Source organism: Carassius gibelio, chromosome B2 (genome assembly GCF_023724105.1).
Source record: "Carassius gibelio isolate Cgi1373 ecotype wild population from Czech Republic chromosome B2, carGib1.2-hapl.c, whole genome shotgun sequence".
NCBI classification, from domain to species: Eukaryota; Metazoa; Chordata; class Actinopteri; order Cypriniformes; family Cyprinidae; genus Carassius; species Carassius gibelio.
In genome coordinates, this window is record NC_068397.1 from 28,934,582 (window position 1) to 28,955,793 (window position 21,212).

Sequence of the window (21,212 nt, forward strand, 5' to 3'; positions counted from 1 at the left end):
TGTTTAACTTTAATGTTTTTTAATTGAATTCCATTTATTTATTTGTTATTTTTTAAATATTACTTAACAATTCGTACACATTTGTAAATTAGATGTTACATAGGCTATATTTAATAAATCTATGTAGGCAACATTTCAGACATTTCATTTTGGCCCAGTGATGAATGCACCCAAAAAAGTATGTGATGTATTTTAAAATAGCCTAAAGTAGCCTTTCAAAATGTATGAGCTTTGAGTAGGGTGTGATATTAATATTCTCCAGTGCTGCTATGTTTAATTTCCATGTACTGTTTAATAATACAATGGGGGAAATTTTGTTTAACATTATTTCCAGACTCAAGACCATTAGAAAAAAACACAACACAAAACCAAAAACACGGCTAGACCAATTCTTTGTTTACTTCATTAAGCCTAGGATTTGACAACAACGTTATTATATTATTATTATTATTAATATAATCATCCAACCGACAAATAAATATAAGTTAAATATAATTATAATCTTAAATTAATAAATTATATTCTTAAAAAAAAGGAATTCTTAAATATCATTGCTCCTTTGTTGATTTGACTGCTTCCACTGTCCTCATTTGTAAGTCACTTTAGATAAAATTATCTGCTAAATGACTAAATGTAAATGTAAATGTAAATATGTGACTCTGGAGCACAAAACCAGACAAAAATTTGCACAGGCATATTTGTAGCAACAGCCAACAATACAGTGTATGGGTCAAAATAAAATTTTATTTATAACAAAAAGACCATGTTCCATGTCGATATTTTGTATTTAAAAAATAATAATAATTAGCAATATGCACTGCTTCTTCATTCAGACAACTTTAAAGGTGATTTTCACGTTTTTTTTTAATCTATCCTTATGACTGATTTTGACACATATACTAATTATAATTTAATTAATTACATAACGAAAATATTATAAGTTATTACAACATTATTGTTCAGGTTTATAGGATAATTTGTTTAATATTTGATTGATATATTGTTTTAATGTAATTTAAATAGTTATGTTACAATTAATAAGAAACTTTTTATCATTATTCCTCTCGATCGCTTTCATCGGACTGATGATAAAGCAGCAGTGGGTCCCCAGTGGCCCTGATGAACATCCGGGTTTCCCGCTGGCACCGCTGCTGTGGCTCTCAGGAGCCATTTTGGACGCCGTTCAGGTTTTCTCATATCAATCCCTCCTTCCACCTCCAACTGGCCCGACAGAGGGGGAGAAACACGCTCCAGGACACACACAGGGGGACTTCGCTTCTTCTCCAAGCGCCCAAACTCTCGCTCTCACCGCTGCCGCCTGGTCAGAATGAAAAGCTGGATGTTTGCGGCATCAGGGACTTTGTTTCCGATCCGTGCGCTTCTGAGGGAAACACCGTGTTGTTGTGAAGAGCTCGTGTTGTTATTGTAGCGGGTGAAGAATAGCGCGCAGGCCTTCGCCTTGATCTGCTTCATTTCATTCTTAAATGCTTTCGCGGAATAAAAGACAACGTTTATCGCCAGGATCCTCGAAGGAAGAATATGATTGTTACCTGGCTGACTTTTGCACTCGTCTGGTGCACAGGTAAGGCGCTCATTTACAGAGATTCTGTTCAATCAAATCGTTACTATCTGATCATAGTGTCACTGGCTGTGTTCCTTTCCCCAGTCAAGAACCTATCTAGACAGCGTTCTAGTTCTCACGTGAAGCCCACGATGCTAACTATTTAGGCAGCACACTAGGATTTGAGACGCATCCAGAGTGTTACCAAACCAATCCACTGAGCTTTGCCTTCAATGGAGCACGAATTAGACATTTATTTTAACTCTGTTTGAGATATTTCGTTATTTAGGTTTGATCCAGCTCTAGTAATCTGTTTTAAAGTTGCTTGTGTGATATTTCTGGTTGTTGAAAGGCAGCGAGGGCACAGCTAACAAAAGTAAAACAGCTGGTGGTTTGTTGAAACAATCGATCTCCACAAAACAACTTGTTTTCATGTAACGTTTGGTTTGCCAATTTAGTTTGTTTTCATTGCAGGTTTATAAGACACTTCAAATATAAAATAAGCATTTTTCATATCTTTAGGATGAAGTGTTGCCTTATATATTGTCAGTGCGTTTAGTTCTTGTGATAATTTGTGGACTTATTTTAAATCTTTTTTTTTTTGCCATGAGCTGCCATAACAGATTAAGTGTTTATTGTTCAAAACAGTGGTGTACTTTGACACAAATTAAAATTAGTGTTGTATATTTTATGCATCAGGTTGAATGCCAGTGTTGTCAATTTAATATTATGAATAATAATGAGTTGAGCATTGAGTTGAATTAAAAACAAGGCAAATAAAAATTAGCTAATAATAATAATAACATGTTGGACTTTTGTTTAAGTGACGAAGTTGGTTAAAATGTTATTCAAGTGTGATAAAAACATCAGGTTAGCGGGTGTAAAAAAGAAAACGAAGTAAAAACAAAAGGTTTGAGGGAAATTATATCCTTTTTATTTTTCTTTCTATTATTGTTATTTATGAAGTGTGTGTGTGTGTGTGTGTGTGTATATATATGTCTATCAAATATTCAAAACTGTCCTTTTATTTATTGTGCTTTGTCCAGTTGTTGATGTATTGATTTTAATCATTGTTTTAGGGGAACAGTGAGGAAATCTTCTTATCCTGAAAGCTGATTAGTAATGTAGTCCCTTACAGGTCCCTGTGAGGAGGAAACCCCCTCAAAACAAAAGAGTCCTTGATACAAGTGTGTGTGTGTCAGCTGCGGGGTGGTGAAGGAAGGTAAAATCTGGGCACTTTGGCGTGAAAGTGCACCACAGGGGATCTTAGAAATACACTTTTTCTGTGTTTGTGTGTTTGTGTGTGTGTGTGTGTGTGTGTGTGTGTGTGTGTGTGTGTGTGTGTCAGAGAATGAGGAAAGCGGAGTGCTGTGGGTTTTAAGTAGGGGGCTGCTGATGTAATTCAGTCTTATCATGTGACGCACAGTATCAGTGACAAAGAAGCCATACATTGATCTGTTAATGTGTGTTTAGCCAATAAACGCATGATGACCATCAACTCATAACATGAACCCCTGTGCTAAAGCTTCTGTTGCCCCGTCTCTCTTGATCCTGGGTGCTTCAGTGAGTAGGTGGGCTCATGGTGGGCTCATGTTTGCAGGGGGAAGGGTGGCAAGTGGATATACGTCAAATTTAAAGGGACAGGCTTTGTTTTTTTTATGCATGTAATGTGCATTAACCTCCTTACTTATGTAGCCTGTCAAACATTGTCATAATATGCAGTTTTTTCCCCTAGAAACAGACACTTTTATAGTTTTATTTGTAATGCTTTTCAAGTGACAAGCTTTCTTTAAAAAAATAAGGGGGAAAATATTATATATATATATATATATATATATATATATATATATATATATAAGTTATTTGTTGACTAATACCTGGATAGATAACAAATGCAAAACCAGCCACACTTTTTATGTCTCATGGGTCATGCATAAGAAAATATCAAAACATCATATATTTAAAAAATGCACAAGCAAAACATTTTTCAATTTGTTTGCATAAATTGAGTTTTCCAAGGCATTAATGTAAATACTGTGCATTAAAGGCATCGTTCACCCAAAAATGTAAATTCTCTCATCATGTACTCGTCCTCAGGTTGTTCCAAACCTGTACGAGTTTCTTTCTTCTGTTGAATACAAAAGAAGATATTTTGAAGAATGTTGGTTATCTTGAGAGTACCGTCAACTGTTTGGTCAAGGAAATGCATTTCAGTCTCTTCCTCTCTGTGTTTTCTGTCAGGAGGCAGTCAGGCGGAGGTGGAGACTAGAGAGTGCGTCTACTACAATGATAACTGGAGGACGGAGAAAACCAATCAGAGCGGTTTTGAGAGGTGTGAAGGGGAGAAAGACAAGAGGCTGCACTGTTACGCCTCCTGGTTGAACTCCACTGGAACCATCAGTCTGGTCAAAAAAGGCTGCTGGCTCGACGACTTCAACTGTTACGACAGGTAACGTCAAAACTTCCTTTATATGATGTCACTGTTTGATTCTACTGCTTTTTGTCATTGTTGTGCCAAACAAGGTTTAAGGACATCCAGAGTTATTTAATTTTTTGTGTTATCTCAGGTTTCTTTTAATATAACAGTCAGGAGTTAATTAAACGTACAGTTGTTTTAAAAGTGTGGGGTCAGCTAGATTTGTGTATTTTTTTTTTTTGATGCTCTCATACCCATCAAGGCTGCATTTGTTTTGCAATAAATACAGTAAAATTGTGAAATATTATTGTAATTCAAAATAACTGCTTTCTTTGTGAATATATTGTAAAATGTAATTTATTCCTGTGATGCAAAGCTGAATTTTCAGTGTAACACGATCCTTCAGAAATCGTTCTAATATGGTGATTTGCTTCTCAGAAAACATTTCTGATTATCAATGTTAAAAACATTTTATTCTTAATATTGTTATAGAAACTGATGATTTAAAAATGTTAATCTTTTGTAAAATTATAAATGTCTGTACTGTCTTTTAATCAATCAGTGTTGATTTATTCAAGTATTCAAATGTAACTGACTCCAAATGATAGAAATCAATAGATATCAATTATTTTAATGTTTATAAATAAAATAATTTTATTTCAAACTGTTAGGGAAATTTGAAGTGCTTGAATAGCTTTGAAAAAAAAACATGTTTGTTGGGTATAATAAAAGCTTATGCAATTAATGAATTAATGCTGTTTTGAAAGCCAAGAGCCATATTCTCTTGTGAAAACATGCAAATGAGTCACAGACAGTAGATATTGATCAGTGAGGATTGGAAACATGTAAACTGTTCTGAACGGCTGAAAACAATAGTGTTTTTGCACATGTGCTTTCCATGCAGACATCACAGTTGCTACATTTAGATTTATCGCTCTAATTTAGCAATTCATTCAGTTAAGAATTCAACAGTCCGTGCCATTTTACTATGGCTAATTTTAGATCTACCCCTTTAATCATGGTCTTCTCTCTCTATGTGTGTGTGTGAGCAGACAGGAGTGTGTGGCCACGGAGGAGAGTCCGCAGGTGTTCTTCTGCTGCTGTGAAGGAAACTATTGTAATGAGAAGTTCACACACCTGCCAGAAGCCATCACTCCTGCAGGTAAACCAGCCTCCATATGTCCCCTCACAGCCGAGTGGCCCGGTCTTTAAAATATCTTCATGTGAAATGTTCTTCGTTTAATGCTCTTTGGCTGGCATGTGAATAGTCATAATTCTCAGTGTTTTGTTGAATAAAGCAATGTGTTGTATGTTACAACGATATTAACATGGTTAAAAGGTAAAGCTTTAATGCAAAAATGTCAGTTATTGCAATAGCAATCTGATCAATATTTGCATCTGTTAACAAAAAATATCTCTTAGTTGTGTAACTGCAGGTGATGGTAGATACAAGAGTTAGTGCATTAATATAAAATTGAGGTTTACCCATTGCTTGTTTTTTTCATAATTGAGTGATTTTTGTCGTTTTCTTTTTTACACTTCTCTTATTGTTATTGCTGACGCTGTGTTGTGTGTGATCTCCCAGTAAAGATCCAGCCTCCTCAGCCCGGGCCGTCTCTGTGGGGTGTGCTGGTTTACTCTCTTCTTCCTTTGGCCATTCTCTCTCTGGTCCTGGTGCTCGCCTGCTGGACGTACCACCAACGAAAACCACTCTACAGACACGTCGACATCGGCCAGGTCTGACAGCCGTGTATATGTTTCTATCACAGTTTCCCCAAAACTGTAGGCAGCACGACTGTTTTCAACACTGATAATAATCAGAAATATTTCTTGAAGCAATATAGCATAAGTATACTTACAATATATGATTTCTGAAGGATTATGTGACACTGAAGACCGGAGTAAGGATGCTAAAAATATATATTCACATAGAAAGCAGTCGTTTTTTTTGTTTATAACAATATTACTATTTTTACTGTATTTGTGGTAAAAATAAATGCAGCTTTTGTGAGTCTTTTCAAAATCTTACCGACCCCATGTTTTGCATATCCTGAGATTATTACTGGGTTATGCTTGTAGTTTTCTTTTAGATGAATGACTGTTGAAAAGATTTGAAGGATTGTAATTTCGTCCTGAAGATTGCATTTTTTCCACACTATATGTCCTCTTAAGTTGATTTACTTTGAATAACTTGTACTGCTCATTAGATACAGTTTCTAATCTGTGTTTTTGTGATTAGGAGGCTGGTCTTCCTCCCCCGTCTCCTCTGGTTGGCCTGAAGCCACTTCAGTTGCTGGAGTTGAAGGCCCGAGGGCGTTTTGGCTGTGTCTGGAAGGCCCAGTTACTGAGTGAATATGTGGCGGTGAAAATATTCCCCATCCAGGTAAATATTCTACTCATGCACTATTCAGACAGGATTGTTTGTGTTTGATTTTTTCCCAAATTAAATGCATGTGTGTGTGTGTTCAGTGCTTGATTCTGAAATAATGTGTTTATTAACAGGACAAGCAGTCGTGGCAAAATGAAAGAGACATTTACCTCACCGAGGGTTTTAAACACGAGAATATTCTTCACTACATCTCAGCAGAAAAACGTGGCACAAACCTTCAGATGGAGTTGTGGCTGGTCACAGAATTCCATGAACGGGTAAATGAGAGTTTATTTTTCCGAAAGGGTCCCTAGAGAAATGACAACCTTATTGTGGGGTATAATATACCAAATAATGTTTTAACATGCACCAAATAAAAACTGTGTATGTAAAGATATGCATATACATATACATATTTGGTGTTCAGTTAAATCAATTCAGAATGAAAAAATAAAACCTAGCAATAACCTCCACATTTTAAAAGTCAAAATATAATGGCAAATTTAAAGAAAAACTAAGCTAATCCATCTTCTATTTGAAACTTGCCATTGTGCATTGTAAATGTTGCTCCTATGGTAAAGTTTTTGTGATGATCAGTTTTTGTAAGTGGCTTTGAATTCATTTATGAATGTAAGAAACATTAAGCTTTGAGTCTCAAATCAAATCAGTATTACCGAAGAGCTTTAAATTAAGATTATAAATTAAATGCACAAAAAATCTTAGGCTTTATTCCCTTGCATATCAGCATTGCTTCAAATGTTCAAATGTTTTATTATTGTGTAAATATTTCTAGATGTATAACTCATGCTTTTTGAGAGGTAAAATGGCAAAAAATATTTTGAATATGCACCAAATAAAAATGCTTTATCTAAAGGTATGCATAGACCATTTGACCAGTTATTTTAGTATAAGTGAGTTTTTTTTTTTTTGTATATAAAGTAAATAATAAAAATGAGCAACAATTCCTTAGCAAATAGTTGAATTAAAATGTTTTTTTTTTTTATTCAATTAATTTATTAATTCATTTTTTTATATTTAATTTCAGTAACTTCAGTAAGTATTTTATTTCAATATTGCATTTTTTTTTTTTTTCATAATCTTTATTAAAAGCCCAAATTGAATGCATTGCAGGGTTCACTAGCAGATTACCTGAAGGGAAACCCGGTGAGCTGGCCTCAGTTGTGCCATATTTCTGCAAGTATGTCCCGTGGCCTGGCGTACCTTCATGAAGACCTTCCTTACCGAGCAGAGGGACCCAAACCCGCCATCGCACACAGGTACATGAACTGAAGCCAATCACAAGCTTTTACAACATCAGTACAGATCTAACAGGAAAGTGGTTGGTATGTAATTTTAAAAGAGATTTGCAAATATTGTGCTCTTGCTGTTAAGTGATGAGCAAGAGGAAGTCTGTAGATACTGGGTGATTTGAGGTCTGTGATTTGCAGAGACTTCAAGAGTAAGAATATCCTGCTCAAGACTGATTTGACCGCAGTGATTGCAGACTTTGGGCTGGCTGTCTGCTTCGAGCCTGGGAAACCGCCTGGAGACACACACGGCCAGGTGAGAGATGAGGCCAAACCTCAGTCCATATGCCTCTTCATATCCGTGCTAAATATGGGAATTAATGCACTGAAGCTACCTAAAAAAAAAAAGTAATATTGTGAAATATTACAATTTAAAAGAGCTTTTTATACTTGAATATGTAATTTATTTCTGTGATCAAAGCTGAATTTTCAGCAGCATTACTCCGTGTCACATGATCCTTCAGAAATTATTATTTTATGCTGATTTGCTGCTCAAAACACATTTCTGATTGTCAGTGTTGAAAAGATGTGCTGATTTATGTATGTTGAAACATTTACACAATTTGTGATCAATTTAATGCGCCCTTGCTGATTTGCTTTAAAAAAAGTTGCTGACCCTAAACGTTTTACTGGAAGTGCTTATAAATATTGTTTGTTGGTGTTCTGGTGCATCAATTCAGAATAATAATCAATAATAATAATCAATAATCCACACACCTAGTCAAAATAGATAGACTAGGTGCAAATTCAAAGAACTCTAGTCTAATTTGTCTCATACTTGGCACTGTGTACTGTAAATATTGCTGCTCTTATGATAAAGTGCTTGTGATGTTCCTTATTTGTAAGTGGCTTTGAATAAAAGCATCTGTTAAATAAATAAATGTAAGAAATCTGAGGCTTTGAGTCCAAGATCAGGTCAGTTTTCCTGAAGAGTTGTGCAGTTACAACCACAAAAATGACAAATGTTTCACTCTCTTACGATTATCCAGCTATTTTTAAGTTAAAATAAGTGTCAATTTGAAGCAGGTCATTATAGTCCCCAGACTCCACTGGGATGGTGGTGAAACTGTGTCTAGTGAATCACTGTTTGTGTTTTCTGTCCTGCCTCAGGTGGGAACTTGGCGTTACATGGCTCCAGAGGTGCTGGAGGGAGCCATTAATTTCCAAAGGGATGCTTTCCTAAGGATCGACATGTACGCTCTAGGACTGGTGCTGTGGGAGCTGGTGTCTCGCTGCACCGCCTCTGATGGTGAGTCCACACAAACATACGGCTCTCAGAGTGTGTGTGCGCACCATCGTTTACATTTAGAAAGTAATGTGTTTATATAATCAAATACACACCATAATAATTGAACTTTGAAGTACAGAGCTGTTAATGTTTTATATATATTGATTGACTACTTAAAAAATCTCTGGCTATAAATTCAGCAAAGTTATTTTTTTGTTTCATACAAATTTACTTATTCTGACTTGAGAAGTATGACCAATGTGAATTTTGAAATTGCACAAAAAATTTGCTAAACATTCAGCCCAAAATGAGCAATAATAATCTGTACAATTAGGTACAGTTCAGCTTTTCATTTTTTGTTTGTCCTTAGCTGATCACACATGACTGTGTATTGTGTGTTTTACACAGCTAATGCTTTTGCTGTCTCACTCAGGTCCTGTAGGCGAGTATCAGCTGCCCTTTGAGGAGGAGGTGGGCCAACATCCTTCACTGGAAGACCTTCAAGATGTGGTGGTCCACAAGAAGATGCGGCCGGTCTTTAAAGACTGTTGGATCAAACATCCGGTGAGAATTAATGTACTTTTGAGTAGACGTTAGAGCCAAACAATTACTTACTAAATAAAAGAAAAATTGCATTTATGGTTTAGTGTGTGATTTATAATGCTAATAATTTTATGCACTGATTGTTTCAGAGTAACATGTGAGCAGCTAATGATGCAGTGTTTGAAGCTGCTCTGAAACACTCAAATCTAAACTCTGCGTCCGCTTTGAGTTTGGGTCACTTTAAAGTGCATTTGGGAATACAGCATGCACCAACCATCTTCTCAAAATCAACAAAAGGCTCCCTGCTGTTTTCTGTCCAAATAAATATTTGATCGTTTGAAGTTAAGACAGAGATAAATATTAGTATTGTAATATCTTTTATTTAGTTTTCATTTTAGTAATTTACTGTAGTTATAATGGAGATAAGAATATTAATGTTCTTACAAAAATGAAAGTAAATTTATAAAAAAAAATACATTACTGTTGTAAAATGATTCTCAATTTAATTACATTTTTAATTGTTCTTTAGAGCCTGATTAATTTTTTTTACAGTGAAATATCGAAGTGTTATTTTTTTTACTTCGTAATTTTTGTAGATTAGATTATAAAATAAAATATATAATTATCTTATTTTAAACTAGTTACTTTTCTAATATTTATGTATTGCATTCTTTCCTTTCAAATGTTCAAACCCTCAAGCTTTAAATCTTTCACATTTATGAGCTTTTATTTTAAAGGAATGCTACTGAAATGCTATAAACTTTTGCCCACAAAGATGTTGAAAATTGTAAGGTATGTTGTGTTCCCAAATGCACATTAAACTCCCAGCACATTCAGAGATGGTTTTTTTTTTCCCAGTTATTAAATTGCCACCTTTTAAGCACATTTTGATAAGAAGTATTAGGAGGTTGCCCATATAAATTTAAATAGGGCTTTTTATTTCTCATAGCCAATGCATGCTGATCCAGCATGTGACACCTTCCAATTTTGAAATTGAAAATTCTAATCAGAATTTTGAGATCATTTGAATAATCGCAAGCTAATTTTGTCCTCTTTCTCTGCGGTTTGCTCAGGGTTTGGGCCAGTTGTGCGAGACTATCGAGGAGTGCTGGGACCACGACGCAGAGGCGCGACTGTCAGCAGGCTGCGTGGAGGAGCGCATCTCCAGCATCTCCAAGACCTCCAACACCATCAACACGTCTACCTCGGAGTGCCTGGTCTCCATGATGATGACGTCCCACAGCGACACGGACCTTCCTCCCACCTGAACGCTCTCCTCCAAACATCAGGGACTGCCAACCACTGCGTTCATCATCCAGTAAATGTGAACTTTGCTGCTAATTTGATCTCTGGATCGTCATGTATTTAATTTCTTGGATGGCTTTCACCAGCACATTCATCTACTGTACTCTTCCGAGAGGAAGGCATACACAGAAAAACCTCAACCGCGAGAAGCCTGAACTCTCAGAGGGCGTTCAGGGGATCTTTCAGACTGCTGGGAAATGAGCACACGTTACCTCATCGGATTTAATGCCATTTTTATGTAGTTTTTTTTCACTTCACTCCATGAATACCTCCATCTGAACCCTCAAAGCTACGCAACGATCTGATGACTGTTACACAACCTTCCAAGAGCACACAAGGCCCTTTTTGTACTCAGTGATTTTTAGTCTAGTTTTACTGTACCCTTTCTTCCTCAAAATGTCTCGTGGGATGTTGTTATTTGTCGTGTTTTTCCGGGAGTTGTCTGGGACACTGGAAGCTGAAGGCAGCGGGACTGTTATGATTCGAGTTGCCTTTTGCAGCATCGGGATTGGTTTTAATGTAGCATCCGCTTGTGTTGAAGTATTTGAAGTCAGACGTGCCATCAGTTGAGCGTTCGTTGTTTCCGAGTGACAAGAGCCGCAGTCGAAGTGTTAGTGAAGAGCAGCGCTGCGTCACAGGTTTGATTTCAGTCACGAGTCAATGTTTCGGTGCATCAGGAAAGCGCGTCATGTTTATCCGCTACACTACTCAGGTAAACTCTGTGCATGTGATTGTGTGACCGCTCACTCTTACAGCAATAGTTCTCAACAGTAAGGTGAATCTCACCGGGAAAAATCTGGGTCATGTGTCATCTGAAAATCAAAAATACAGAGTTAAACATTCATGAAAATGTAGCGTGTTTTCAGGGCCAGAATTTTTTGCCCATCTTTATAGATTATCATTAGCATAATTCAAAACCAGTACTTTAATAAAGATACCACAAATACTTTTTTATTTTACTTCAGTTGTTCCTATTATGCTCTTTTAAAAGGTCTCGATTTTGTTTTGGGGGTGTACTAGAACAGTCTCACATACTAGATTGTTCAAAAAACACATTATTTTTCACATATTTTACATAATAGCTCTCTATCTAGTCTGGCATGTACAGCTGGAATAGTTCCTGTATCAAATGAAGGCCCGCCTTCTGAAATAAGAAATGTGTTGTGATTGGTTAGCTGGGCCAGTGTGTGTTGTGATTGACAGCACTCGGCGCCTGGTCGGGAAATGTAGTATTTTTGTTTTCTAACATGGCACAATATAAAACATCATAGTGGTCCTAAAATAGTTTTAATTTTCTTTTAAATGTTGATTTTAGATACACTTGTGTTTAACAATTTACATATATTTTTCTTGCATCAAAGTAAACTCAAAAAAATAAATTTAAGGTCATAGTTGAGCAACTATTATCTCCTCCAAAATGTATCATTACTGTAACTGAAAAATACAGATTTTTTAAAAAATGTTTATGGTAAATACAACAAAATGTAACCAAAAATATACTTTTTTCATCACAGTAATAATAATTCAGGAGCATTTTTTGCTTTTTAGAATAATGGGAAAAAAGTTGCTGGAATATCATGAAAAAAGCACAATATTAGAAACTTGTCCTAAAATAGGCTTTGTTGTTTTTCTGCATCATTAGATTTGAGAATTGTTTTTTATAGGATGTACTATGACCCGGATGTTTCTCGGTTTTCATCTCAACACTGGCGATATCTCGTCTGTTTCCTGCAATAACGTCAGCATGGAAGACTAACTGTCTGTAGTGCTGTACTCAGTCATCTCATGGACTCCAGTGTTGTTCAGAGACGGGCAGCTTTTATCAGACTCACTGGTCAGTGTAACACTAACACCATCACTGAATCTCCTCCGTCAGGCTCTCAGTGATCAGATATACCTCAGATATGGTGACTTTTTTTATATATATATATATGAATATATCTAAAGTATTTTATTCTGTTTTGTGGTAGCAATATGATTTAATATCCAGCTGCTTTTCTGTGATTTCTGGAGATTTTCTGCTGTTTTAGTTTTGAACAGAAGGTGCTCTGAATTTGATTGCCAGGTGCTCGGTGCGTTTCACAAAGTCTTTAGCTTTGAGTCTAGCATCCGCAGGTTCAGTGTCTTCTGAGGTTCAGATGAACTGTTCTCTGAGGACGTGCAAACCTTCCTCACTTCTCTTTGATTTAGGTTATGTTTGTTTGTGTGGTACATGTGTCTTCTTCCCTCGTCTACATCTTATCAATTGAATTAAGTTGGAATTTCTCGATTATCAAATCAGGGATTTGAAATATGATTAAAGTATTGCAGTGCAAGTTGTGCAAATTTAGTTGAAGCCAAACTTTGTATGCTATCAGGTGTTGATGTGTGATGTATATAAATGACGTCTGATGTAGTTTAGCATCTTTTATTTCTCTATTTCACACAAATAAACCCTGAAGAAGTGTTCATACAGAAGGACTACCTGAGGAGATTTCCCATGATCCTTTGCTGGCTCCGTGTCGGCTGGCTTCTCGTGAAGGATCAGGAATGATGGAGGTCTGTTGATGTGGTTTTATTTACTGCTGCTAATGTAGTAAATGTATGTTGTGTTACCCCGGTTTGGGAAATTTCAGATTCTGCTGCCATGTTCAGTATTTTGTTGAATTATTAAACATTACCAGTAGTGATCGACCGATATTGGTTTTTTATAACCGATACCGATACCGATTATTTGTATGTTTATGTACCCGATAACCGATATGCAGAACCGATATTTATTTACTGTTATACTTCTGTTTCTGACAATTATTACAACACAAATGAGCTGAAAAAAACATTTTATTTATAACAATCACTCCCCCCTTGCATACAAAAAAAAAAAACATTATATTTATACACAAATAAATAGAGGGGTCTGAGTCCAAAAAATGTAAGCGCACTGTTACTAAGTGTCTTTGTTTTAAAATAAAAGCTTTGATGAGGTAAAAAAATAAAAACAGGTAAAAAAAATAAAGCACAAAAATGATTCTAACATATTGGTGGGGGCGGGAGGGCTATTTAGGAGTGCATAGCTATTTACTCCCAGTTAAGCAGAACTAGGTTTTAGTGTAGAAAACAGAGTCTTTCAGCATTCTGCCCTGTAAGCCTGCTTCCTTCAAAAATGTCATGCAGTGGCCGTGCTTGAGGCTTCCTGATCATCAACCCAGTCAGGTGCTGAGCAATATGAACGAACTTTTTTTCCCGAGACTATATAAAGTTAAACAGCACTTGTCAGTTGGCATTTTATGATCTAGATTCAATCTAACGTTAGATCATGAAATGCCAACTGACAAAGTGCTGTTTGACTATAATTTAATCAACCGCGATCGCGCATGGAGATAATAAATAATTAATTTCCACAAAGCGGTATATGTAGCCTATAGGTGTATTAGCGAAATAATTGTTATGTAGTAAATGATAATATAATCTAGGGTGTTTAAACAAGATAATCTTGTCAAAAGTTTCATTCAGTGGCATTGCTTGAGGCTTCCTGATCATCAACCCAGTCAGGTGCTGAGCAATATGAACGAACTTTTTTTCCCGAGACTATATAAAGTTAAACAGCACTTGTCAGTTGGCATTTTATGATCTAAATTTAATCTAACGTTAAATCATGAAATGCCAACTGACAAAGTGCTGTTTGACTATAACTTAATCAACCGCGATCGCGCATGGAGATAATAAATAATTAATTTCCACAAAGCGGTAGGCTATATTTATATGTGTATTAGCGAAATAATTGTTATGTAGTAAATGATAATATAATCTAGGGTGTTTAAACAAGATAATCTTGTCAAAAGTTTCATTCAGTCGCCGTGCTTAAGCCTCCAGATCATCCGTCAGTTGCTAAGCAATATGAACAAACTTTCTCTTCTAGACTAATGGTGAGCAAATACAACAGATAGAGAATTAAATTCAACGCTTTTATTTTCAACATGCATTCATGTCTGTTTTATTTAATTCATGTAAAGATACGTCTTTATTGGGGCAGGACATGATGAATTACACTACGTGACTCAATGAGTTCGTCTCAATTGTTTAGAAACAAGCTGCATAAATTAACTATATCAGGAATTTATGTCTCAGATCTCATTTGTGCATGTCTGTTATGTTAAATAAAGTTGATTAATTAAAGCAAACCAAGTAGAACATATATTTACCTGTGCACTGAGTTGTTGTTGACTGATCTCCTCAGACACCCGGGCTGCAATGGCGGAAATCTCAAAACGGCCACAAGATGGCGCCGTAAATCGGCGAATCCGATATTACAAAACCGATACCCGATTATGGAAAAATGCTTAAATATCGGGAAAAATATCGGTAAACAGATACATCGGTCGATCACTAATTACCAGTGTTTATCACTTACAGGTCCTGTTTGCCTTTTCTTTTTATTTATAACATTGTAATTTTATTTAGTGAATAAAAAAAAAGAACAAACTTATTAAAAATGCATAACACAATTGAAAGAAAAGACCATAACTGCTCGTCCAGTTTGAAAATATTTTTTATTTTATTTTTTATTCAAATATAAGGCCACAATTGCTGGTCAAACTTGACCTATTATTGTATTTTATTCCATTTTCTATAGTTAATTTATTTTTAAGTGTTACATATGTACAAAAAAATGTAAAAATAATAACTTAAAATAAATAATAATACTTAAAATACCTAAAAAAAAAATATATTTTTATTTTATTCAAATGTAAGAGGCCATGACTGCTGGTTAAAATTGCTTAAATATTTCATTTTATTTTTAAAAACCTTGACCACTGGTCAAACTTGACCTCTAAAATGTGTTACATTTATTTACATTTTATTTTTTATCTAAAAAAAAAAAAAAAAAATTGAAAATGTTATTTGTATTTAGATATTTGGCACTTTTTGTTTTACATACCAAACCATTTATGTCAGTGAATCATATCTAGTTTAGACGAACACCATTTTTTTCTGCATTTGTTGAGCAGCTTATTGATTACATAATTTTTTTTTTTTAAATAGATTGAAAATTGACTGGGGTTCTGAGGCTTTTGGTGTTGAGTTGTTATGACTCTGTCCAGCACTGGAGGACAGTGTGTGTTCAGCTGATCTCAGCACACACTCATGACAGATGTTGACTGCAAGGTTAGGAGACGGGACATATTGACAGTCCAGATATTTAATACATGCAGTTATATCTCGTCTGAGTCCTCTGTCCCTGTAAGGATCGAAAACAAGACCTCACTTTCATTACTGTATGAAAATAATCATCTATGGTTCATCCATACCTGGACCATATACAAATTAAAGGCCTTAAAAGTTCTTAAATGCATAAACAGTATTAAATATTGCATGTAAAAAATAATAAAAAAATCAATATCCAATTGGAATTTTTCAATATCCAAATATCTTTAAATCAATAAATTTACTTGGAATGTGAACTGTACACATGAAATCTTGTTTTCTGTTAAATTAAGCACAATTAATTCTTAAAACAAAAACAAATATATTTGTTAGGTATGAAAATGAATGAATATTTTGATACATTTCTCAGACAATAATCTATATATAACTTTCCCTCTCAAGTAAATGTTTTTGGATTTAAAAATCAGTATTCTAGTTTTGAAGCTGAGCTATTCAAACTTAAATATAACCAAAATTCATCTGGCTTGACGTGTTAACAGCATGACTGTGGGCAGAAAGAAAACACCTCTCAGGAGAAAAAATAATGTTAGTAATTTATGTGACACAGATGAGATGAGATGAGATGAGAAATAGACTGCAACTATGTAAGCTAACAATTTACATTATAAAAAGATCAAAATTAAGGCTTTTGTTGCAGTGTGGAATACTTTCAACAACTATTTAATAGCTATAGTTCATGCTAAAGTCATGACTTGGTCGTACATTGTTTATTAGTCATGAACATTCAAGATTAAATAATGGGCAGAAAGAAAAATGGAATGAATTAAAAAGAACAACAACAACAAAGTGCTTTTTCAGGAAAAGTCTCTTTCTGAGTTCAGTGGAAATAGTCAGGTCAGGATTTCTCCAAACCTTTCTAAGCCAGCACTGCACTGCAACAGATGGATGGCGTTAATTGCATTTTTCCTTTTTTTTCCATGGTGGATTATTATGATCATATTTTTTTTTTCTCGGAAAATGGTGCTGCATACATTTGCTTTTGTTTTTCAAGAATTGGAACCACATTTCCGGCTGAAGTGTTCCATGATGTCACCACATGAATATTTATTCATTCATGCATTTGTTGAAGGATTAGTTATTATTTCCTATTCCTCAACATACAAATATGCATTACGCACATATATATATATATATATATATATATATATATATCTCACATGCTGGCTGATTTGGTGCTTTAGTGTTGCTAATTGAAAAACCAAATTCATAATGTAATATTATATATAAAATATAATTTTATGTTTATTGTGCATACATAATATAAGTTTAATATATGATGGGGTGTGCATAAATTATCAATAGTACCATTTCCTACAGGCTTTGACTTTTTTGTCATTTCTTTTTTTTTTTTTGCTAACTTAATCATCAGGCGAGACCAATCAAGCGGAGCTTTTTGATTATTAGCACAGGGTGACCATGGCAATGGGAACAAAAACACATATATCTTGATTAAAAGGGGTTCACATCCTTAAATCCAGGAAGTGAACAAACTTAATCAGTCACTCTGGGACTAATCTAGCACTAATCACATTTACTCGTTGATTGTGTTCTTTTGTGCTCCAAATCAAAAATACAAAAGCATGTTCTGTTTTTTTATTTTCTTTAAAAAAAATTGTTAATTTAGATAATTTTTTATAGAAGATGACAAATGTGCATGCACGTGTGTATGTAATTATTTATAGTGCATTTTAATCTCTAATAATGGGTTTCCTGTATTCGAGCTTAATCCCGGCCACATGTTCAGATGTTTAAACATCAGCTCAATTACGCAGACACATTCATTAAAGTGGATTTCTTTAAAGCGATATAGAGACACAAAGAATTCAAATGAAAGCATGTGCAGAAACTGAATAGAGAAACCAAAAAAAGTTTTTTAGCATGAAGTACCAAATAAAATGTAAAAAAAGTATACTTTTTAAAGACATTTTTTCCCCAAGAGAATGTAAAAATAATTGAAAATAAACTGTTAAAACATCACCTTTCCAAAATGGAAAAGGCAGCTGCATTTGTTAAATGAAGCAGTTTCTGTAGATCTGAGACTGAGCAAACTGAAGTATGAGTGCATTTGTGTGTAATTAAAACAAGTGATTATTTTCCGCTGAGATTATCCTGGAGGTCCAGCTGGTCTGGAGGATTTGAACACCCTCACCCTGCCCTGGAGAAAGGGCAAACTCCCAGGGGACAAAGCCAATTTGGCTCCCTAACCAAGAGCTGAGAGTACAAACTCTATAAAATCAACAAAATTTAGAATGCAGCGCCCATTTTCTGGTCAAATGGTGATTAATGTTCAGAAGACAGACAGTAGCTGCTTACAGACCCATATTCAGGTTGAGAAATTATGAACTTAAAATGGGCCAAGAAAGTGTTGTGTTTGTTTGGTGACACAAAAATATTGAGGATTTCTATTGTTTACAGGACTGTATAAAATTGATACAGTATGCATTTAAATGTGCCCTAAAATAACAATGTCCCTTCTAACTACTTGTGTAGCAAATCATAATTCATTGGATCTGTAGGACATTTAAAACAGGATATTCAACATCCTTCATGGAAGCACCACAGGCAAGAACAATGTCAATCTACCGTATTATATCATTCTAGGCATTCAGCTGCAATTTGTGTGTCAATGTAACATGACAAAATTAGATTGCAATCTATCCCTCAGTCCATCAGGATTTTATTCAAATGTAGCCATGATAATTATTATTTATTGTGTTTCATGTTCCATAAATGCCCCTTGAAATAAAATACAACAGAGAGAACAATTTGTGGAAAGGACAGCAGTGTTTCATAAAAAAAGGAGTTGAACACAGAAACCGGTATACCTGTACATGAATGTTGATGATACATCTGTACTTTTCTTCCCATTTGCTTATGTATATTATATTAGTTAATATATAGTTTCAAATGTCACAGAAATGCATTTAATGCTTGTAAATTCATATTCCTGACTTTAAAAAAAACATTGATGAGGTTATGAGTAATTAGGACCCTCTGAAAACCTTATTTTATCCAGACTAAAGTATTTCAATGTGCAAAGCTCTTAAATAAAACATAAGAGCTAAAGGTAATTTCAAAGTTTGTATTACATATAGTAGTATATCCATTATATTTCAGTTAATTCAAAATTTTACTGCTGTAAGTTTAGTGAAACAGGATATTTAACCCAAAATAATTTAGGCAATTCTGGATTTTTATCCATTGGGAATTGATTGAATCATAAAAAGTGGGTGTTGAATGTCAAAATGGAGCAAAGCTGTTGGAGAGAATGGGTTGAGAAATACATAACATCAGCCAGGAAAGTAGTTTCATTTTGATGAAAGATTACATAGATTCTTTCTTTGGAATAACGCACTACTTGTGCATAACAAAATCAGGAATATGTATACATGTATTTACTTAAGTAGTCCATTAAACCATTTTAAAACACAGTTTCCTACTTGTGCTCAACAAGAAAACAAAAGTTCCTCAAGCGCTGATAAAAATGCAAGATTATTCACTTTGTAAGAGGAAATTTCCACTGTAGTCAATCCAACTGCATTTAGGGGCTTTTTGTGGTACCATTGTGATAGTGATAACATTTCTCACTTAATCCTGAGAAATGAAAAACTCTGGGAATAACTACATGTGGCTGTTAAGCTTTATAGCAAACAACCAAAATAACATCTGTGCAATATTACAGTTGCGATATGTGCAACAAATCTGAGCTCAAATATATTCTCTACCTGAAAAGTTAAAATTTTCGCATTGATATGTCCATGTATTTTTTTCCGTTTCCCATGATACCATGCCATATCTTGTGACAAAAACAACCGGTTGTCCAAACATTTTCTTACAGATTATAAAAGTGAAATCTTGTTTGCATTTGGATTCCTCTTGATCAGACACTTACACATCCAAACATGGTAAAAAAAAAAAAAAAGCAAGCAAAGATTGGTTACTTAGAAAAGAGTTCCTAAAGAAAGGTCTCATCATATGTCTCTTCTGATTTATGAGGCTCACTGGATTGCAGGTCAGGTTTTAACATCTTCAAACGGTCACTAGGATCCTTTGTTACAGCGTCATTGGACAGCAGCCCCTTCTTGGGACCATAGAGCTCTTTAATCATTGATGCTATAAGTCCTTCCCGCTCCAGAGCGCTGTTCTCTTCCAGCCAGTGTGCGTCTTGGTTTATGTGCCTGTACAGGTAAGATGCCTGCTTCATTTGCCGTCTAATCAGGTGCCGCCGGTAGGCGCGCTGGATCAGGAATGCCGAAATCTCCTCCTGCTTGCGCCGCAGCGTGGTGGTGATGGGCTCGTGGGACAACTTGGAAGGGTTTGCCATCATGAACTTCTCCTCCATTTGCTGCTTCAAAGCGTCCATTTCTCCTGTCTCCCCGAGGACCCTCTTGGTGAAGGCGAAGAGGATGTCCAGGCAGTGGATCCTGTCGCCACTGACCATGGGTAGATCCATGTTGATGAGTTTGATTTTGTTGGGTTTGGCAATCCTCAGAGGTTCGGAAAGACTGTCTGCGAAACTCGAGAGTTTTGAGTACTCAATGAAGTGCGTGGCTTCAGCGTCAAACTTCTCCCAAACCTCGTAGAACATCTCAAAGTCGTCCTCGCTCAGAGGTTCAGAGCTCTCTTCGGTGGCCACGCTGAAGTTCTCCAGAATGATGGCGATGTACATGTTGACCACGATCAAGAAGGAAATGATGATGTAGCTGACGAAGAAAGCAATCCCTACCGATGGGTTGCCGCAATTGCCCTTGGTATTGGTTCCGGTGTTGATGTAACTCGAGCTACATTCTTCTGGAGAGTTGTTGAGAATGGGATCCAGTAGGTTATCCCAACCAGCCGATGTGGTGATCTGGAAAAGGCAGATCATACTGTTCCCGAAGGTTTCAAAATTGAACATGTCGTCAATCCCGCCCTGCTTCTTCACATAGGCGAAGTTTGCCATGCCAAAAATGGCATAGATGAACATGACCAGGAAGAGCAGGAGACCGATGTTGAACAATGCCGGCAGCGACATCATTAAGGCAAAAAGTAACGTCCTTATTCCTTTAGCTGCTCGTATTAGTCTGAGAACTCGTCCTATTCTTGCCAACCGGATCACTCGAAACAGAGTTGGGGACACAAAGTATTTTTCTATTATGTCAGCGAGGACAATTCCTATGAGGAAGGACAAATTAAAACCAGATATCAACACACAGAAGGTGGACTCGCTTAAAAAACTCTTGAAGAACTGAGAAATGGCTCTATGAACATCTCAGATCACAACAACCCAGTTGAAAAGA

The 21,212-nt window shown here is 35.6% G+C and overlaps 2 protein-coding genes across 2 annotated transcripts in view; one reads left to right on the forward strand and one right to left on the reverse strand.

The window, feature by feature from the left end:
• The first annotated feature begins 734 nt into the window (after positions 1-734).
• LOC127951478 (activin receptor type-2B-like) lies at positions 735-13,399 on the forward strand. The gene is made up of 11 exons (XM_052549358.1): positions 735-1,582; positions 3,803-4,010; positions 5,030-5,139; positions 5,563-5,714; positions 6,217-6,360; positions 6,480-6,623; positions 7,477-7,622; positions 7,794-7,908; positions 8,763-8,901; positions 9,314-9,444; positions 10,497-13,399. Exons 1-11 carry the CDS (start codon positions 1,540-1,542, stop codon positions 10,689-10,691), a joined length of 1,527 nt encoding a protein of 508 aa, XP_052405318.1. The 5' UTR covers positions 735-1,539; the 3' UTR covers positions 10,692-13,399.
• Positions 13,400-18,590: 5,191 nt separating this feature from the next.
• Positions 18,591-21,212, reverse strand: part of scn12aa (sodium channel, voltage gated, type XII, alpha a) — a 39,984-nt gene continuing 37,362 nt past the window's right edge. Inside the window, exon 26 of the mRNA XM_052549492.1 lies at positions 18,591-21,087. Within this exon, the coding sequence (XP_052405452.1) occupies positions 19,889-21,087 (1,199 nt within the window). The 3' untranslated portion in view covers positions 18,591-19,888. The remainder of the gene's footprint in view (positions 21,088-21,212) is intronic.